The sequence below is a fragment of the Sphaerodactylus townsendi genome, linkage group LG02 (assembly GCF_021028975.2).
Source record: "Sphaerodactylus townsendi isolate TG3544 linkage group LG02, MPM_Stown_v2.3, whole genome shotgun sequence".
Classification (NCBI taxonomy): Eukaryota; Metazoa; Chordata; class Lepidosauria; order Squamata; family Sphaerodactylidae; genus Sphaerodactylus; species Sphaerodactylus townsendi.
In genome coordinates this window covers 18,078,498-18,100,203 of record NC_059426.1, presented here as the reverse complement: position 1 = coordinate 18,100,203, position 21,706 = coordinate 18,078,498, and the positions used below count along the sequence as shown (strand labels likewise).

Sequence of the window (21,706 nt, the reverse complement as noted above, 5' to 3'; positions counted from 1 at the left end):
ACACATTATTAGTTTGTGTGGGTGTTGGTAGTGTGATATTTATGCAGGAAGACAGAGGAAGCTCATATCCCAATAGATTTCACAACATTTGGAAAAAATATTTAGACTACAATAATAATTGTGATTGATTATCAGTTGATCATTATATGCCCTTAGAGACATAATTTGTATAACTATACTGGCTCTTTCTTCATATTGATATTCAGAATTATAATTAAGCTAAGTTTCATTATCAGTGGTTATTCTTTTGTTTGTTTAACTGGTTTTATATATTTTTGAAAAATCATGTGTGTGTGTGTATTAAACAAGTTGTGTGTGTATGTGTGTGTGTGTATATATATATAAGAAACAATGACATGAAATGTGTTTTAGCATTTTTGCTATACACACACACACACAAAACAGCAAAAATGCTAAAATATTAATCTCCTTTATTTATCATGCAACCTTCTCTTCTTTCAGCGCTAAGTGCTCAATTTCTGTCACTGCCCTTTAACTTTCTGGGAACATTTCTGGAAGAATGATGCCCTGTGGGGGTGGGGCGGGGGGCATTCACACTTCACAGCCAGAAGCAAGTTGACTAAGGTGACCAGATGGTCACCTTTGTGAACCGGGATGGACGGGTGGGCAGCCATGGCCGCGCGCACATGCGTGCGCAGCCGCAGGAGCACACTGCCTTCTGGGGCGCTCCCGTTTCCCCCCTGGAAATGGGAGCACCCCAGAAGGCCGTGCGCTCCTGCGGCCACGCGCGTGGGAGGCTGCCGCCCTGCCTTGCGCCCCAGAAGGCAGTGCGGCAGCCTTCCAAAAATCGGGATTCTTGGAAAAACCTGCAGGACGCGGGACAAATTGTTTTAAGGCGGGACTGTCCCGCCAAAAGCAGGACGTCTGGTCAGCCTAAAGTTGTTGTTGTTGTTGTTGTTGTTGTTGTTGTTGTTGTTGTTGTTGTTATTTTATTAAATTTCTATACCGCCCTTCCCCGAAGGGCTCAGGGCGGTGTCCATCATACATCTAAACAATTAAAATCCAATTCACCCCCAATCCCAGTTAAAACCATATAAAAATTATAAAGTTGACGCAAGAGGTCCTTGCAGAGCACCAGTTGCCATCCTTGCCACAGTGCGGGTCTGTGCCAAGGCCAACCTGTGGCACTGCCATCTTTACCGGGGCCATTTGCCTCAGCCTGCTCTGGGCTGCTTTAATGCCCCAATATATCCCTATGAGTAGAGGAAAAATACTTTAAAAAACAGTCAGAAATACGTCACATTCCTACTTGGCTTTGTGGCTTCATTATGAAATATTGAACATTATTTTGATATTATCTATCACATATGCTTTACCATTATATGTCTTTAAATTGTCATACATCACTGAAACATTTGCAACCATTTTTATTCATATGTTGTGCTTTGTTTCATTTACATTTGTATGTTTCATTTATATTTTATTTTATCATTTTCAATCCTCATTGCTTGAAGCATGTGTCCCCCTTTTAATATTTGTCCTTTGGAAACTCTTTCTTAATAAATAGGCCAAAGTTTAAAAGGAAGGAGAGCACACTTACAAATACAGGAGGATATCTCAACAAATACAAATGCACACCTTTGTTAGGCATTATGCAATTACAGTTATTGTTATCAAATAAATGTCTGTACAATAACTCTGAAACTATTCAATATAAATAGCAATTGTATAAATAATTAAACCTCATAAAACATTTGATTAATGAAAATTTGATCTAGTCTTAACAACTTCAGCTAAAAAGGAGGCAACTGAGGTAGTTATTGCAGGAGAAATATTGTTTAAAAGGAATTGTACAACGTTTTCCTTAGATGTTAAGTTCCTTGATTTAAGAAGGGGAGAGAGATTTAATCTACACGTATTAGTGTGAAAATGGCATTCCAGTGAAATATGTTGGGTTGTGTCACATGGCTTATTGGAACATGGGCAATACTGGAATTCCTTGATGCTGGAATTCCTTGATATCTTCCTACTAAAACTTTAGAGAGAAGGGGAGATCTCAACAAGGTGTATTGGAAGCTTTTTCCCCCCAACCTCTTTTGTGGCTCATTCCGCACATGCAGAATAAAGCACTTTCAAACTGCTTTCAATGCTCTTTGAAGTTGTGCGGAATTGCAAAATCCACTTGCAAACAGTTGTGAAAGTGGTTTGAAAATGCATTATTTTGCGTGTGCGGAAGGGGCCTGTCAGTCCTCAGTTAAATATAAGTAGGGCCAAGTTTATTGTATGGAACAAAAAAAAAGCCCTTATTTCGGGAGTGGGGGTGGGTCACTGCTTTCTCACCTGGATGTAGCAGTCTCATTACTCCACAACACTCTGAACCATAGATTACACATAGGAAGGAGATATGTCAGGAGTTCCTGTTGCTGAAAATAGTATTGTAGGCCGCAATCAGGAACTTTTATCCTTTTCCATGTAAGTAAGCAAACAGCTAGCAGCAGGTGGAATTCGGAGAAGGGAAACAGGAGCATGAGGCATGAGCAGAGGTGGGATCCAGCAGGTTCTCACAGGTTCCTGAGAGTAGGTTACTAATTATTTGTGTGTGCTGAGAGGGGGTTGCTAATTGGTGATTTTGCCACGTGATTTTTGCCTTAGTTACGCCCCTCCTCTCAGCAGTAGCACGCAGAACTTGAAGCAGTCTAGCAGGAGGTGCACCGGCGTGTGTGGCAGCCTGCGCCTGCGTGCATTCGTTTCCTGCCCAAGGACCGGCGCAGCGGCTGCGTCCTTGCCACAGCCCCGCCCAGGAATGCCCGGCCACGCCCTTGTCGTGCCCCGCCCAGCCCCATTGGTGCTACGCCACAGTTTGAATCCCACCCCCATGGGAACCTGTTACTAAAATTTTTGGATCCCACCACTGGGCATGAGCATGGGGCTATATATTCATCTGGTGGTGGAAGTTGCAGCCAATTATGGCAACCCAGTAGGGTTTCTACTGTACTTGAAAATAAAACTAAAAACTAGAGGGTTTTGTTTTAAATGCTGAATGTTTTTATTACTCCTGCACATTTTTTTACATCAGTGTTTGCTGCGATCCTGGGCAGGTTCATTTCTAAACTGGTGGCATTTGCTTCTGAGAAACATGAATAGGACATGTGGTATTCGACTCTTGATTAAAAATTCACTCGTCTTCCTAATTAATTACGCACAACTCTGCCCCCTTTTTATTCTAAATGACACCACTCCGGTTAAGGCTTTCAGCAATAAAAAGTTGGGCGAAGATGTTAGCATGGAGAACACATTCCATTTATTACGAAAGTCTAATATTTTCGTTAACTCGTTTCACAGATATGAAGGGAAATGGACTGGGCTCCATCCAGATAACTTTTCCACTCAATTTCACTTAATTCCCTTCCCTATTACAGTCCCTGCCCGACATGGCTTTTATCCCGGCAGATCATGTGATCCCCATTGTAGCCAACAGGATGACCAAAGGGTACGCCCCTCTCCGGCCACTTTTTCATCAGTAGAAAAGCCGGTTGGATCCAGCCCACTGATAGCATCATAGAATACCCTGTTTCCCTGAATATAAGACATCCCCGGAAAATAAGACGTAGTAGAGGTTTTGCTGAAGTGCAAAATATAAGGCATCTCCCGAAAGTAAGACGTAGCAAAGTTTTTGTTTGGAAGCATGCCCGACGAACAGAACACAGAAAAATAAGACATCCCCTGAAAATAAGACATAGCACATCTTTGGGAGCAAAAATTAATATAAGACACTGTCTTATATAAGACACTGTCTTATATTCGGGGAAACACGGTAAAAACATAGAATCATAAAGTTGGAAGAGACAACGAGGGCCATCAAGTCCAACCCCCTGCCATGCAAGAATGCAAGGGGGGGACACTTCAGAATGTTGCATAGTTATTCAGGACATCAGGGTGGGAAAGCAACAGAAAATATACTGTGAACATTACAAAGCAAAGATATTTTATCTTTTCCTACATATAGTCATAGTTGCAGAAGTTGAATAAAATAGACACTGGCATATTTTAGGTATCTGCAAGAAACAAACACCATCTGGAAAAAAAATAATGTAAGGGAGTATCCCTTTTAAAAAACAAAACCAAGAGGTAGGAAAATTTAGCAAGGCTGTTCCAGATGGCAGTCTATAACTAGGCGCAAGAAAACTGAACATTTGGAAATCCTTTCCAGTTAAATATAATCGGATGCCAATTAGACATCAAACCCTTTTTTCTCTGTATGCATTAATCCTGAATTAATTGTACTTGCTTGATGTTATAAATGTTTATTTCCATCTGGGTAGGTATTCATCCGGATCTCCTGTTTTCGTTTGATTTCTAAAACCCTTCAGCATAGCTGAGTAACCCACTGAGAAACTGGGATCTTTGAAGGGTGCAATCCTAAAACCACTCGGCAAATGACAAGGCCTTAGCAAGAGCAACCAAAATGATCACGAGGACTCTTGCGAGAGAAATTAATCCTGCCAGAAATCGGGACAACCTGTAAAGTACGCAAGTATTGATTTAGAGGCTCAGAATGCATGAGACAGCTAAGTGAGAGAGAGGGGGAAAGGTCTGATTGATGTGCTATTATTTTTGTATATACAAAATAAAGTTGAAAATACTGACCCTTTCCACACAAATCATCAAAAGTATTTTCACACACATGCATGCACACCCTTACCACAATATATTTTCACACTAGAACATAAGAACATAAGAACATAAGAACAAGCCAGCTGGATCAGACCAGAGTCCAATCTAGTCCAGCTCTCTGCTACTCGCAGTGGCCCACCAGGTGCCTTTGGGAGCTCACATGCAGGAGGTGAAAGCAATGGCCTTCTGCTGCTGCTGCTGCTCCCGAGCACCTGGTCTGTTAAGGCATTTGCAATCTCAGATCAAAGAGGATCAAGATTGGTAGCCATAAATCGACTTCTCCTCCATAAATCTGTCCAAGCCCCTTTTAAAGCTATCCAGGTTAAATCAGCAGTACTTGATGTCTTCACAAAGGATAACATTCACCGAGGTGCAAGACACCAGTTATTAATGCATTCACCCAAAACGAAACTGGGGAAAAACATTGGAAAGGAATGTTTCTCCATCCCTTGAGAATCTGGGGCCCCTTCCGCACTCGCAAAATAATGCGTTTTCAAACCACTTTCACAACTGTTTGCAAGTGGATTTGGCTAAGAGAACTGAAAGCAGTTTGAAAGTGCCATCACCACCTCCTGTGGCAGCATATTCCAAACACCAATCACACGTTGCGTGAAGAAGTGTTTCCTTTTATTACCGTATATACTCATGTATAAGTCGAATTTTTCAGCACATTTTAATGCTGAAAAAGCTCCCCTCAACTTATATGCGGGTCATTAAAATTTTGTGTGTGTTTTTACTTTGCCGGCCAGCAGGGGGCGCAGTTTTATGCTAGAGGCACCAAAATTTCAGGGTATCCTCGGAAGACTCTCCTGATGATACCAGCCAAGTTTGGTAAAGTTTGGTTCAGGGGGTCAAAAGTTATGGACCCCCAAAGGAGGTGCCCCCATTCCCCATTGTTTTCAATGGGAGCTATTAGTAGATGGGGCTACCCTTTTGAGAGTCCATAACTTTGGACCCTCTGAACCAAACTTCACCAAACCTGGCTGGTCTCATCAGGAGAGTCTCTTTATGATATCAGCCAGGTTTGGTGAAGTTTGGGTCAGGGGATCCAAAGTTATTGACCCCCAAAGTGGATGCCCCATCCCCCTTTGTTACAATGGAAGCTAATAGTAGATTTTTCATTTCTGATAATATCCCTCTTAAAATCTAAGTTGGGTTACATTTGGACATACAGATGATGATGAGGAATCCAGTTTTGAAGGATTTTAACTCTTGTGTTTTAGCTTGGTTGCTGGTTGAGCTTTGTACTTTTAAAGTTGTTGATACCATATTGTTCTTGTTGACCCTCTTTTCCACTTACAGAGCCAGTTTACTGTTTTTCTTTGAAAAAAATATTCAAAAACATTTAACCTACTAATGCCTCAATTGATGCTGCATTTCCCACCCTCGACTTATACGCGAGTCAATAAGTTTTCCCAGTTTTTTGTGGTAAAATTAGGTGCCTCGACTTATATGCGGGTCGACTTATACACGAGTATATATGGTAGTTTCCTTTTACTCAACCCCTCAAAATGATTTCGGCCATTATTACGTTTTTTTTTAGTTCCATGCTGAATTGATGCTTCTGTACCTCAGAGCTTCTTGCCACGATTCTCCATTCCTCATGAACTCAAATCATCGAAGATTAGCCACCTCCCCAATTAAAAAAAACAAACAGAAATGATTGAAATAAATAGGGAATGGTGTGAGCTCAGAAAATGGTGCTGAGGCGGAGGTTCAGGGAAGCAGCAAAGTGTAGCGAATAGTAAATAGACAGCACAGCAACTGAAGATGTTTTCAAAACGTTTCAACCAGATAATTGTTTTAAAGGGAAATTCATTGAAAACATTTTGAGGCTGGAAATAAAACATTTGGGAGTAAAAACAATGCAGAACTCCATGGGGAAATGTTTTATTTCCTGCCTCAAAATGTTTTCAAAGGTTTGTGTGGGGAAAACCTTTGTCGTACTGCTGTTCTATAAATGTATAGCTTGTTCCACAGCTGTGTCTTTGTTTTAAAGAGGTTATCATAGATAGGGATCTATGCTCACTCCCTGCTCCTTACTAACTTGCAGCCATCTTCAGCAAGAGTCTCACATTGTGAGAGGGCTGAGAGGGACATAATTCTGTGTAGTGTTCGCTATTAACAAAGTGCTAAGCAAAATGACCAGAGACTGGGGTAGCCAATTAAAGAACCCCAGTGATCGTGCCTGATGGCTCAAAACTCAGATAGTAGTCTAGGGTTCTTCCTGTGACCCAGCACAGAAACTATCACCCTCATCCCAACAGGCTGCATTTGCCCTTAGTGATGTCAGCACGTTGACTTCAATAATCCTGTGATTTCATTATGCACAGTGTGGTCACAGGTTGGCTGAGATCTCTTAAGGATGAATGAAAAGTAACAAATGGCTGTGGAAGCAGAACTGTGTGTATTTGCACACAACTGCGAACAGCCACAAAAAGACCAGAACTCTTTTGGGTGGTGATTTTTCCCCTGTCTGAAATCATGACTTTTGATGTCCAAAGTGTTGGAATTTCCAGCCTTGCTTTGCATGCAGCAGCAGCAGCAGCAGCAGCAGCAGCAGCAGCAGCAGCAGCAGCAAGAGTAGCATGTAATTCTGGGAAGCTGCACGAACATTCTAAAAGTGACAGTTAAAATCCGTTGGTAGTGTTCTGTTCCCTCACACACACTCTGAGACTGCCTGACTAAGAGAAAAGATGTGCTCTGTGCTCTGTATACTGTTGTAAACCAAATGACTAGACTAAAAGATATTGTAACACAACCATACTGTAACAAACCATGAGCTGTGCATGTAACTATTATGTGATACTGTGTATATAATGTCTCTCTCTCTCTCTCTCTCTCTCTCTCTCTCAGGTTAAGTAAAGTTCTGCTTATGTTTTAATGAACTTCTGAGGTAAAACGACTGGTCTTTTGACAGATAACTATTCTAATTTGACATGCCACACAATCCACATTTCCGCCTGCAACTTTGCTTGACAGGATTATACATACCAAATATACCTGTTGCCTTCATTAACATTAACTCCCAGCACCATTAACCACTACGTAGACTCCATCAGGACTCACTAACACAGGATTTAGGAGAACCAGGTTTTTTCACAGCCAAATGTTAAGGAATGTGTATATGTGTATGAAAGCAACAAATAATGATCAAGAAGGCAAAAATTCAAAATGGCAGAGATTCAACGCCACCTGCATGATTGCCTTAAAAGGCGGATCTCATCCAGTATCTTCTTCTGTGGCAAGAGCTGGAAACAGATTCATATGCTGACCAATATGTATGGCTGCAGATAGTTGACATTTGCAGTAATTTGCATGCCCTTTTCTGGCTTTTTTGAATAAACACCGAGGTTAGGAGATTGAGGGAAAGAACTGATTTATAGCAATTATGCAAATATTAATTGCTCGAGGATATGTTTTTCTGCCCTACCGTGGATAGCTAAGGCTAGCGTGATCTTGGAAAATGCCCCTTCCCCACGTGCAGAATAATGCACATTCAATCCACTTTCACAATTGTTTGAAAGTGAATTTTGCTATTCTGCACAGTGAAATCCAGCTTCAAAGTGGATTGAAAGTGCATTATTCTGCATGTGCGGAAAGGGCCTTAGTTAGTATTTGGGTGGCAGGCCACCAAGAATGTCCAAGGTTGATATGCAGAGGCAGGCAATGGCAAACCACCTCTGTTCTGCTCCTGTTCTGTCCCTCTATGGAGTCACCATAAGTTGTCGAAGGCTTTCGCAGCTGGATTCAACCGGTTGTTGTGGGTTTTCCAGGCTGTGTGGCCATGGTCTGGTAAATCTTGTTCCTAACGTTTCGTCTGCATCTGTGGCTGGCATCTTCAGAGATGTAGATGCAGATGCAGGCGAAACATTAGGAACAAGATCTACCAGACCACAGCCACACAGCCTGGAAAACCCACAACAACCACCATAAGTTGGCTGTGACTTGATGGCACTTTCCACCAACACGTTTTCCCCACTTTTAAGCATTTTTCCTCATAGGAAAGTATAATGGTTTCCTTAGTGTATGGGAGCACGGAGCAGTGTCTGCAATGGTGCAAATAACTCCATTAACAGTGACTTCTCTGCATACGCCTGTACTGTGCTGCAGACCAGTTCTCAGCTTGCAAACAGAGAATTCCTGCAGGAATTGAAATGAACTCACCTCAAGGAAACGGGCAGAAAGCTTAATTTAAAATATGTATAGACCTGCCTTTCTCTTCGACATCCCAGCAACCCAACCGCAATGTTACAAAAAAATTAATAAAACCAACTATTAAAAACAAAAGCCGAATCAATTTATGACCCAATATTCCCCCTTTCCTCACGCCACATTTCAGCCTCTCTGAAACAGCTTTTGCAAGTTATAGTTATCAGCAGCCAATTTTCACATTTGGTTTTGCCATTTTAGCTGGAATAAAATTAACAAGGGGCTTCTCTCTACAAACAGGAAACTGGCAAAAGGCTTGCCCGGACTTGGTTTTGCTACTAATTCCTTTCCACTCCTACATGAATTTTCAGGCCCCATCATCCAGCAGGACAGGGAGCAGGATAGGACGGCTTTATGTCCTTTGTAGCAAGGTCGTCCCGCCTCTCTTATTTCCTAGTAAGAGTCTGTGAATGCACTGCTTTCAACGTGTCTTCAGTGTCATTCAGTGCTATCCTAAACACCCTTGTCGATCCATTGAAGCCTTGAAGAAGAAGAAGAAGAAGAAGAAGAAGAAGAAGAAGAAGAAGAAGAAGAAGAGGAGGAGGAGGAGGAGGAGGAGGAGGAGGAGGAGAAGGAGGAGGAGGAGGAGGGGTAGTAGAGTGTCAGTCAAGGTTGGGGGCACAGCAGTGCACCAGCTCTGTCTCCAGTGGGGTGGCACAGGAGGGGATGGGCTGAAAGTCCTTTGGCTCTGACCCCAGGAACACCCCCTGGAATGCCAGCACAATCTCTTGGGGGCCATGAATGATGGCATTGAGGAACAAGTCCTGATTCCTGTGCCACAGCAACCTGACACCATAGAAAGTCTCTCTGTGCCAGTGTTCGTGCCACTTTGCATGGCGCTGGTGGCATGGGCGCCGGTGCAACCCTTCCAAAGGGGTTTCAGCCCCCCCCCCCTTTGGATTGCACAATTAAACTGCATGTAATGGCAACACAATCAGCAAGCAGTGCTTTATCCAAGCCTGCATTTAAATGCTCTGAACGAGGCCTGAGCTGAACTACAAATTTCAACATAGATTTCCGGCTGGGAGCTGCACCCTCCTTGTTACCGGGCCTATGAACAGCATACTTGACGAATCTTCTCTGCTATGAAGACATTTTTGTCACATTCAATTAGGGACAGTTACAACTGGACACACAGACAGACATGACAACAGAAATGACTAGAACGTGCGACGCGGGATGTTGATTGAAATCTCCATTTATAAATACGTTGGCTGATCACTTCTGTGTTTCAAAGCATTCAGATTTAGATGTCATTTCTTTGAATGATACAATTTTCCTTCCAACGCTTAATTTAGATTGGATGCCTTTCTTCCGTTCTGGCAATCCTCCCGTCTCTTGAGCAGTTCTGTGACAAGCAGGTGGGACTTTTCTTAGCGCTGATATACGACGACGGGGAACGCTTGCCGCTCTTTGACACCTGTTCTTTCTACCTGTTAGGACAGCACGCAAAGCAATTGTTCCAAAGGGCAGTCTCTTGATTGTTGATTTATTCTTTGGGATAGGGTTGTACGTTTCTGGCCAGCCTGTTATTTTCTTTTAATATCTCGTTAATGGTTGTCATTTTTGTGGAGGTTTATTATAAGTTGGGGATTAAAGGATGAAAAAGTGTAAACAAAATTTTTAAATAAAAATAATATGCAAAGTGGTTGGTTGATTAACGGGAATCTTCCCCTCTCTCTCCAAACCTGTAGAGCTGTTTCTTTCCTCACACTGTTTTCTCCTTACAAATCATTTATATATCTATAGAAGCATAGGTGTCAAACTCACGGCCCTCCAGATGTTATGACTACAGTTCCCATCATCCCCTGCCAGGGATGATGGGAACTGTAGTCCATAACATCTGGAGGGCCGTGAGTTTGACACCTGTGCTATAGAGTGAAATGGATTAGGGACAGTAATTAAAATGTGTCTTGAACAGTATATTTAAGATTGCCTAACGGGGGCTAGGGAGGGGTGGTCGCTCAGTGGTAGAGCATTTGCTTGTCAGGCAGAAGGTCACAGGTTTGATCCCTGGCATCTCCCGTGAAAGGGACCAGGCAGTAGGTGATGTGAAAAACATCCATCCACAACCCCAAAGCAGGAGCAGAGCGAGAGGGAACTGCGCACAGGGCATGTGTGTGCCCTGCGCCCCTGACATACCCCCGCCCTGGAACGCCCCCCCCAGGCGTGCGCCCAGTGCATTGCGCACCCCCACACCCTTGGCACTACACCACTGCCCCAAAGAGCTCCTGCCAGCCTGTGTAGTCAATACTGACTAGTATGAATTTAGTATGAGGCAGCTCCAAGTGCTCAAATGCCTAGGCCAGTGGTTCTCAACCTGGGGGTCAGGACCCCTTTGGGGGTCGAATGACCCTTTCACAGGGGTCGCCTAAGACTCTCTGCATCAGTGTTCTCCATCTGTAAAATGGATAAATGTTAGGGTTGGGGTTCACCATAACATGAGGAACTATATTAAAGCGTCGCGGCATTAGGAAGGTTGAGAACCACTGGCCTAGGAGGAAGTGCTATTGAAAATTGTGGGACTTACTTTTGAGGAGGGGGAAGTCTTTCCACTAGTTGGGTGGTGGTTAGTATTGGACTAGGATCTGGAAAACCCAGGTTCAAATCCCTACTACCAGCGTGGTGTAGTGGTTATCAGCAAGTGGGTTCTAATCTGGAGAACCAGGTTTGATTCCCCACTCCTCCACTTGAGTGGCTAAGGATATTTGGAGAACCAGATGTGTTTACGCACTCCTACATTCCTGCTGGGTGACCTTGGTCTAGTTACAGTTCTTTCAGAACTCTCTCAGTCCCAACTACCTCACAAGGTGTCTGTCGTGGGGAGAGGAAGGGAAAGGAGCTTGTAAGCCACCTTGAGTCTTTCTCTCCTTGAGAGAAAGGTGCGGTATAAATCCAGAGTTTTCTCTTCCTCTAGTGACATGAATTTCACTCAGTGACCTTTGAGAGAGTCTCTCTCTCTCTCTTCCAGTCTAGCCTACCTCACAGGTTCGCTGTTATGGAAAATGCAGTTCTGAACTCCTTTGACTAGTGGTTCCCAGCCCTTTTTCACTCATGCACTCCTTGGCAACCCATTTTCCTAAAACTGTATCCCATATAAGCAAACCCATTACACAGTGTTTTGCATATCCCCAAATGCTCAGATGTGTACTCCTGGAGGAACATGTACCCCAGGTTCGGAGAAGCAGGAGAATGAAAATGTAATATTTAAACAGGACTACACTTACAAGGAATTTTAGGCGGGTGGATTTTTTTTCAGACCATGTTTTCTGAATTGATCCATGTTTCTGTTTTTCCTAAGTCACGGTGCCTACCAAATCAGAGGCACTGATTTCCAGATCACTCAGTCTGAACCAAGGAAGCAAAAAACGACAGAAGGCCTGAATAAGTCTACAGCCTCCCATGCTGTCCGTGAATGTTTTAGGTCAGAAGTGTCAAACTCGCGGCCCTCCAGATGTTATGGACTGCAGTTCCCATCATCCCCTGCCAGCATCATGCTGGCAGGGGATGATGGGAACTGTAGTCCATAACATCTGGAGGGGTGCAAGTTTGACACCTGTGTTTTAGGTGGAAGCAAGCCCCACGAATTTCAATGAACCAGCATGGTGTAGTGGTTAAAAGCAGGTGGACTGTAATCTGGAGAGCCGGATTTGATTCCCCACTCCTCCATGTGAGCAGCAGACTCTTATCTGATGAACCGGATTCAATTCCCCACTGCTCCACATGAAGCATGCTGGGTGAACTTAGGCCACGTGTCTGCAACCTGCGGCTCTCCAGATGTTCATGGACTACAATTCCCATCAGCCCCTGCCAGCATGGCCAATTGGCTGATGGGAATTGTAGTTCATGAACATCTGGAGAGCCACAGGTTGCAGACCCCGGACTTAGGCTAAGTCACTGTTTGTTCAGAACTCTATCAGCCCCACCCACCTTACAAGATGTCTGTTAAGGGGAGAGGAAGGGAAGGAGTTTGTAAGCCCCTTTGGCCCTTTCCACACACACAGAATAATGCACTTTCAATCCACTGTCACAATTGTTTGCAAGTAGATTTTGCTATTCCGCACAGCTTCAAAGTGCATTGAAAGTGCATTATTCTGCATATGCGGAAGGGACCTTTGAGACTCCTTATAGGTAAGAAAGGCAGGGTATAAGTCTAAACTCTTTCTTCTTCTTCAATGGCATTTACTTCTCACTAAGTGTGTAGAGGCCCTGATATTAAACGTCGCTCAATGTGATTCTGTCTTATTCAGCTCCCATGGAGGACATATCGGATCTCTCTCTTAAATGGCAGTACAACGAGCACGCGTACATGAGGAAGCATGCCTAGCACTGAGCTCATTACTTCCATCAGTGGAAACACCTACTTACTTAGGCATGTCAGGCTGCTAAACTCCCTCAACTAACTTTTGACCAAGCATGCCTTGCACTGGGATCTTTAGTCCAGTGCACTGAAAACATGTGCTTTTAAGCAAGCATATCTAGGATGGGTCGGGATTCTTTACTGGGCCAGCCTAAGCAGGTTTACTCAGAATCCAACTCAGGTCTATTCAATAGGTTTTACTCTTAGGAAAGTGTTCTTAGGATGGAACTGTTATTACTGTGCACAGAAACACTTTGTGGGACTTACTTAAGACTGGATTCTTCAGTGTTTCCCGCACAGAAATACTTACTTTTGAATAAGAATGCAAGGGCACTGGGCTTTTTGGTCCTGTAATACTTTTAAGTAAGCATATCTAGGACCGGGCTCTTTACTGTGCCATCCAGAGCAGGGTTAGTCAGAATTTGACTGAGGTCTGTCCCATAGGTCTTACTCCTAGGAAAGTATTTCAGGGATTGTATTGTTAACGCCATACAGGGAAACACTGACTTTTGAGTAAGAATTCCGGCGTGTTGAATCCCCTGCGGGGAAAAAACTGATTGAGCTGTTATTGCTGTGGGACTTATTTAAGCATACCTGGGATTGGATTCCCACGCACGGAAATGCTCACTCTTGAGTAAGCATGACAGGCTGTTGAATCCCTTGCAGGGGAATAACTGATCGGGCTGTTAGTGCCATACACGGAAACATTTGGTGGCCCTTAAGCTGGGACACTCTTGAGTAAGCATGCCAGGCTGTTGAATCCCTCGCAGGGAAACAATCCCTTTTGAACAAGGACTCCCTGCAGGGGGGAAAAAAACCCCGTTGGAATAAACATGCTCTTTAGTCCCGTGCAAGAAGAAGTTTAAAGAGGAGGGGGGGGGGTGTTGTTTACCGGAAAGCAAGAGCAAAGGACTGATGCATTCCAAGTCACTTCATGGCAGAGTGTGCGAGGGGAGTGGTTGCGGCCGTGCCCTTCCAGGCATTCCTGGCGGGCCGGCGGGAGGGCGGCGGCCCCTTTAAGAGCCGGGCCGGCCTTCCCTTCTCTCCCTCCAGGCCTCCGCGGATTCCACGGGCGCGCGCGAGAGCGGGAGAAAGAGCCGCCCGGGGGCCGCGCGCTCAGCGGCGGCGGCGCGCGCCCTCCGAAGGAGAAAGAAGGGCGGGGGGGGGGAAGGCTTTGGCGCGAGGGCACCAGCTGCGCCCGCTGAGGAGGCGGCAATTGGGGCCTCTCTGGGCTCGGCCTGTGTGTGTTTGCCCCCCTCCCTGGAGAGCCGCCGCCGCCGCCGGAGCTCCTTCCTTCCTTCTTCCTTCCTTCCTTCCTTCCTGCTTTAGTCGCCGCCTCAGGGGAAGAGCCTGAGGAGAAGGAGGAGGTCGGCGGCGGCGACAGACCCGCCCCCTCTTTTCCCTCCCACCCGCCCGCTCGCTCTGGGGTCTTCCTCCCCTGCCCACTTTCTCTTCCCAAGCCACCCCCTCCCCACTTCATAACGTCCCTCTGCTTTGGTGGGGGGCGGGAGGTGTGAGTGCAATTCCTGCCGCCACCCCCCATTCCTACCCTATGTCTTTCCCCTTTTCCTAGACCCGCCCGGCGCCCCGCCTTGGTCGGTTTCAGCCTTCCTCCTTGGCAGTTGCTCCCTGACCTTTGTTATCGTTCCTCTAAGGCTATGCTTGTCCTGGGTGGCCCAGTCCTCCATTCCTAGACAGCTCTGGCCCCCTGTCCCTTCCTTCCTTCTCTCTCTCTCTCTCTCTCTCTCTCTGTGCCCCCCTCCCCATAAACACCTGCTGCTCACAGCAGCCCCCCCCCCCCCCACTATAAGGTTTGTTTTGTTTTGGGGCTTCTTTTGGCAGGGATTGTTTCCTCTTTGGCCTCATCCCTGGCAAAGCTGTTCACCCCCCTCCCCCACTTGTTATAAACAGTCCTGATCTAATTATTTGGGTGAGATGAAAGTGACAGTGTGTTTTGGCAAGACGGGGATAGTGGTTCCCTGTAAGGATGGACAGATCCAGGTCAGAGAATTAACCCAGCAGGCTCTGCAGAGATACTTGAGAACCAAAGAGAAGGTAAGGAATGGCTTCACCTGTAATAATGTAAGCAGCTGTCAGCTGATAGAAGGAGTCCTGGGAGCAAGGGAATTGGGCTATGCCACGTTAGCCACTTCTGTAACATGCATAAATATTTTGGTGGAGTAACATATTGTGCACACTGGCCTTTTTATGCAGAAGAGGGGGTGATAGACAGCTGTCAAAAATGACATTGTAATGAGTAACTAAGGGAATGGGGTTGCATTGGCTGTCGCTTTCCTCTGGAAAAAAAATCTTGCTCCATATGCACACTACATAGTTATTGGGAAGGGGGACAACATTGTAGCCTCCATGTGTGGTTGGTCTAACATTTTAGAGAACGGGTGTGTTTTGCAGACATCAGTTTCAAACTTGGAACTAGTTGTTCGATGTGATCCAGATGTTGTGCGAAGTGTTGCTCAACAGATAATGAAGGCTAGCAGCTAGGCTAATGGCACTGCCAAATACTGCCGAATTCCCTTAAAATTGGCAGGTTAAACCTTGGATTCTATTTTGTTTATCGTTTAACGGGGTTTTATACTAATTTGAAATGTTGTGCTTCTAAGATTTTGCTCTCCCACAAACTTGTACTTCTCTCCAACAGATTTGCATTATTTTCTTCTTCTTCTTTAGCAAGCTAAAGATCAGAGGTGGCCAAGTTCTTAAGCTGAAGAGCTCAGTATGTATGAAAGACCCAAGGCCTATATCCCCTCATTCATGTGACCCTCCTTCCCTGCCATTGAGAGCCAGAGCATACATTGGTTGCCAGAGCAATTATGCTCAATCAGATTTACTGTAGAAAACTGCCTGTACCAAGTCTGTAACGTTTAGAAACAAGTACCACATGGTACTATTTTGTCACCTTCTTAATCTCCATGTGGTGTCTTCAGCTGCTTCAGGAGTTATGGAATCTCCAGATGAGATGGCAAAGACTTTTCTGGGGAGAGCCTTGAAGTGTTAATGGTATGGGTCAGGGGTCTGCAACTTGTGACTCTCCAAATGTTCATGGACTACAATTCCTATCAGCCCCTGCCAGCATGGCCAATTGGCTGATGGGAATTGTAGTCCATGAACATCTGGAGAGCCACAGGTTGCAGACCCCTGGATGGGTGGAAAGGCAGTTTTCAGGAGCGTTCCTGTGGCAACTATATATGCTCCTGTCCCATGTTGCTTCTGACCTGTTCCTATGAAGTTATCACCATGGGGCCTATAAACACGTATTGCTGCTCTTGCTGGTCCATCCTTCATCTCTCAACCTGCATGCTATATGATAATGCGAGAATGGATGAGAACATTAAAAGAACCCTGTTGGATCGGACCAGTGCTCCACCCAGTCCAGCATTCTTTTGCAGACAATGGCCAAACAGGGCGTAGAAGCTAAGGCTGATGGTATTCTGAAGATTGCTGCCTCTTGCATGGCTAGCTGCCATTGGCGGGTCAACCCTCCATGAATCTGTCTGACCCCCTCTTTCATCTCAGGAGCACCTGTCTGGAACTACCTTTATCTCCTGCCTATTCTTGCTCTTGAAATTCCTCTATAGCAGCATGTGGGTTTTGCGTTTATGTCCAGTCTCTTGTAGTTGATGACTAAGTCACCAGCATGCAGTGAGTTTTGATCAGAGCAGGCCTCTTTCTTAGTGAACAACACCTGTGCCTGCTGTGCAAGAGGTTGTCCCAGATGCTACAAAGTAGCTGCCAGAGTAAGAGGGCACTGGTGTAAATGGACCATGTAGTTTCACATGTTTGATTTATAGCCACAGCTCTGGAAGAATGAGAGATTAAGGCTCTATATCCTGGTGTTGCGCTTCAGGATTGTGAAGTAATTCCCAGGGCAATCCTATGCAGAGTTAACCCAGTCCAAACCCATCAAGACTGCGTGGAGTTACACTGTCAATGAATAACTTATTTAGATTTTGTAAGCTGCCTTAAAGCTTTTTAATGAAGAGTGCAATTCATTCATTGCTTAAATAAATAATGAAGAGCAACAAGTGACATCTTTGTTACATGTGAACACGAAGTGGTCAGATGATAGGTTGTATGTTGAATGAGGCTAAATTCAGACTTAAGAAAAGTTACCTAAAACAAGCTTTTGTCTGTGGAAAAAGCTTGAATACTTTAAAAAAAACAAATTAATGAGGCTTGGTTCTTGTTTTTTCACTAGCTGACTTTGTCTGTACAAAATAACTTTTCTGTTTTTGCTTTCCTGTGTGACATACTGCAAATGTTAGTTTCTTTCTCATTAGTTCCTCTTCCCCCTTGACAGGTGAATAGTTTACCTTTGAGTCCAGTATGACACCTTTGTCAAGTGTTTAATGAAGGGAACTTTGACTGTCAAAACCTTATACTCTGCAAATCTTGTTGGTCTCTAAGGACTTGAATCTAATTGTTTTACTGCAGACCAACATGACTGTCCTTTGAAACTTGTTTGGGAATGTTTTCTAAACTGGCACTACCCTGAATTGTGTTGTGGAGAGTATAGGAGATGAGACACTGTTGCTGTTGGTTGGTTGAACTCTTGCAGTACACTGAATATTTGCAGTGAATATTTGTTTTTAGTTCCCAATTGTATGTTTCTTGTGGCAGTGTGATGCTGTCAGACTGATTCCAGCATGTTATTAAAAAACCGTGTGTGTGTGTAATGTGAATTACACATTACACATTAGGTACTCTGCAAGTGCTTGGATGTTCTTCTAATTGGTCTATTGAAAGCATTACACCCAAGACATCTGTGTGACCCTTGTGGTTGCAGAGACAATTGCAGGAATGTTTTTTTCGCCATGATAATGCTTGTTCACAATCTGAGTGTAATTTCATCCAGAAAATACTCTTTCAAGGGGAGAATATGAGAGATGCCCTAGGGAACATGCTTAAGTTCTTTCTCTAAGATATACCTTGCAATTTTTTCCTAATTAATATGCATGAACATTGCCACACCAGACTACTAATTGAATGCAAAAAATCATACTGCAGTGGTTATATTTCTTCTGATACTTTCTAGCTTTGGGTGGCTAAAACCTAGCAATGGCAGAACTTGTTGTTCTGGGATAAGTAAGGTTTGGAAATTGTTTGTTGCTGGGTAAGTTGAGGATTAATGGCACATAAAGTTTAGTAATTCTTCTTCCTGACTGGGAGTTAATGTCTACTTTGCAAGAATCCGGGATGAAGTCTTAAGTTATGTGTGGAACAAGATTCCTTTGGATAATTAAATGTAAGCAGCAGTTTCAGGGAAGGAAAGATTAACATTCAGATTCTTTTGCCGTTTGATAAATGTTTGTGTTATTGATATGTAGTATCCACATTATCAGCCTATTTATCTATGACTAATTTGACACTTATAATTTCTTATGTGAAGCTTCTTTCGTTTGTTTCATAAGGAAGCCAGGAGATGCAGAATCCAAAACAAGCATTCCACAGATCTAAAAGAAAAATCAGATCAGACTTTACAGTGAAGGATAATCTTCACACATTTTTCTGAGTCATATTTTTTTATGAACTGTACAAGAAAAGTGGAAATTTTGGTAAATGGGAAATATTTATCAACATTTATTTTATTAGGAATTTGTGAATCAGCAGTTCAGTGTTCAGCCCAGTTCTATATGTGCTTACTCAGAAGTAAGTTCAATAGGGCTTATTCCCAAAGTCCTGAGAATTGCAGTCTTGCTACGATAATCTAAATTAGGGTTTTTGTTTTTTTACTGCTGTGTCATAGGCAGTGTTGTCCCTTCACGACAATGTCATTTTTTCCCCTGATTGCTATATTACAGTTTAATCGTAGGTACCTTTCTGACTGCCATTCTAAACTGGATGTCATCCATTGTTAGCCCATTTCTGAGTAAAGAGATTACAGAGACTGGCATACAGCTCATTTCTGTAAAGTCCACTCTGGCCATTTAAAACAGTGCTGCTTCCTCTCCTGCCCCACCTATTTCCACATCACATTTCCCCCCGTTTTTAAACATTCTGAGATTTGCACTATACCACCATAGCAATCCAATAAATCTGAATGCTGGTGATATAGCGCAAGACTGTTTTACCAGCACTGGGATGCATTGGATTGCTATGGTGCTATAGCATGTGTTGCTAAAGGACAAATTTCAGAATTTTTTTAAAACAGAGAAAGACCACACTGCAGAAAAAGGCAGGAAAAAAGCAACTTTTTGAACAGCACACTGCGGACTTTTTGAACAGCACACTGCAATGATTCAGAAGTGTAAGGAAAAACTGAAAATGGGAAAAAGCAGTTTTCATGAAGAAGTTCTGAGCCCTGGGATGCTAACAGCAGTCGGCTTTGTCTGAAAAGGTAAAAATCCGTTAGCAACCAGCTGCTAAAATAGATTTTAAGGGCAGTTTGAAAAGAACCAGAAATTGAGTAGGCTGGACTCACAGGCTGGATAAGTCCTCTCAAGGGTCCGAATCCAGCCCCAGGCCACATGTTCGAAACTCCTGGCTTACAGGCTTCCGCAGAAAGAAAATATAACTTCTTTATGAGCGTACAGAAGAGTATTCTACTTGTACACAGGTCATTTATCCCAAACAATAACTTGTGTTCACAAACTTTTCTATTATTTGCTTCGTTCGTACTCCCCTTTTCTCCCCAACGGAGACCCAAAGTTGCCTACAGCTTTCTCCCATTCTCTACTTTATGCTCACCACAATCCTGTGAGTTTGGTTAGGCTGAGAGTGTGTGACTGGCCCAAGGTTATCCAGCAATCTTCCATTTGTGGAGTGGGATTTCAAATTGGGCTTCTCAGATTGAAGTCTGCCACACTAATCACTACAGGGTGCACTTGATTGTAAGGAGCATCAAAGAGGAGTGGATCCTGTGCCTCTTTTCCCTTTGGTAGACTTTGTTAGTATTGTGAGATCTAAAGGAACATTTCGTTGTCTTGCTCAAGTAGTACCCCATTTTTGGGACATGATACTGCTAAGCTCAGATGAGACCCTGATGTTTTGAAGACATTTTTTTTCCAAGCATCCAGTCACAAGTAAGTATGCTCATAAAATCAATTAAACCAAAGTGTAGCATGACTTCTGAATGCAACAAAACAAAAGAATTATTTGGCATCAATTTAAAAGATGCCACACACTACTGGTATGGAAGGATTTTATCAGAAGGCACAGAAGATAGCCCAGGGAAGGGCCAATGAAGACAATACAGGAAAAGCAGCTCACATGGTTCATGGAAGGCCCATTTGCATGCTATTCTGTGTAGCAAAAGCTTTTTAAGAATGGCCCTCATAAGATAACAATGTAACCATTCAGATCCTCTGAAGATGCCAGCCACAGATGCAGGCGAAACGTCAGGAGAGAATGCTGCTAGAACACGGCCATACAGCCCGGAAACCACACAGCACCCAAATGTAACCATTGTATAACAATTCCAAGGTGAACAAACATATCACTTGAGTAGGCTTTAATGCAGTCATTCCAAGGCTGTGGATCAGCATCCCCCACTGAAATTCAGATGGCCTGAAGTTTCTTAAGAAGGATTCCAAACTCACCTAAGGTCTGTGGCAATTGGGCAGGAATTGTGTCCTTGCTGCTGCTGTTGATTGTGTTGCTTTTTAATATGAGTCTTTGTATTCTTGTGTAAGAAGAGGCAAGGTAAAATATTGTAAATAAATTTCATAATGAATATGATTCTGCATTTCTTTATGAAATCTTCAAGTCGTGTAGAATGGTATTGTTGCACCCAAAGTTTTCAAGCCTGCGCTTACCCGTTTAGAAGTTAAGCCTTTAAAACAGTAAGACTGAAATTTCAACTAATCTTGGTCTAGACAGAATTGTAAGGATTGCTGTTGATTACTGTTCACCGCCATGCTTGTCTCTAGAAAACAGTTAAGTCTAATTGGATAAAACCTTGTGGAGATTCATCTTTTTTGAGTCTTAATTATTTTTCTTTAAAATCCTTATCTCTAATATGCTAATCTGTAAACAGAAATGATGCATTCATTATTGAATTTCTGTAAAAGAGTAAGGGTGACTATACAACCTGTAATCCGGTTAGGGTGATGCCATGCATCTAGCACAGTTAAGGCTTCATGGATGTTGTTTGTAACTGATTTTATAAGCATTTAAAGGAAGCTGAGATCATTAAAAGAAGTTGACGTGAATTGAAAAAAAAACGAATTTCAAAACAGAGTAGGCCTTTTTTTTCTTTTTCAGCAGAGGAGCTGGTTTGTCAGTGGGGACGCAAACCTGGCAGGTAAGCAGGTGCTAAGTGGGCTTCTAACAATGTCTGAAGGGCAATGTTAAATAGTACCTGTACTCTGAGATTGCAAAGCTGTGCTTGTTTAGACAAGGGGTGGATCCTGTGCCAAATCTCTGCCCGTGGAATGGATTTCTGTCAGCGGAGCAGGATTTCACTGCCTCGCCCATCCTGTTGTAGTCCAAAATACCTCTGGAGACCTCCAGGAACAGAATGAGGAAGGTTTTCCACAGGTG

The 21,706-nt window shown here is 43.7% G+C and overlaps 1 protein-coding gene across 2 annotated transcripts in view; it reads left to right on the top strand.

Annotated features, from left to right (window-relative positions):
• The first annotated feature begins 14,215 nt into the window (after positions 1–14,215).
• Positions 14,216–21,706, top strand: part of PARD3B (par-3 family cell polarity regulator beta) — a 680,328-nt gene continuing 672,837 nt past the window's right edge. The window contains exon 1 of one of the 2 annotated variants that reach the window (XM_048484334.1): positions 14,216–15,262. In XM_048484334.1, the coding sequence (XP_048340291.1) occupies positions 15,143–15,262 (120 nt within the window). In that variant the 5' untranslated portion in view covers positions 14,216–15,142. The remainder of the gene's footprint in view (positions 15,263–21,706) is intronic. The other variant, XM_048484335.1, reaches the window with a different exon arrangement.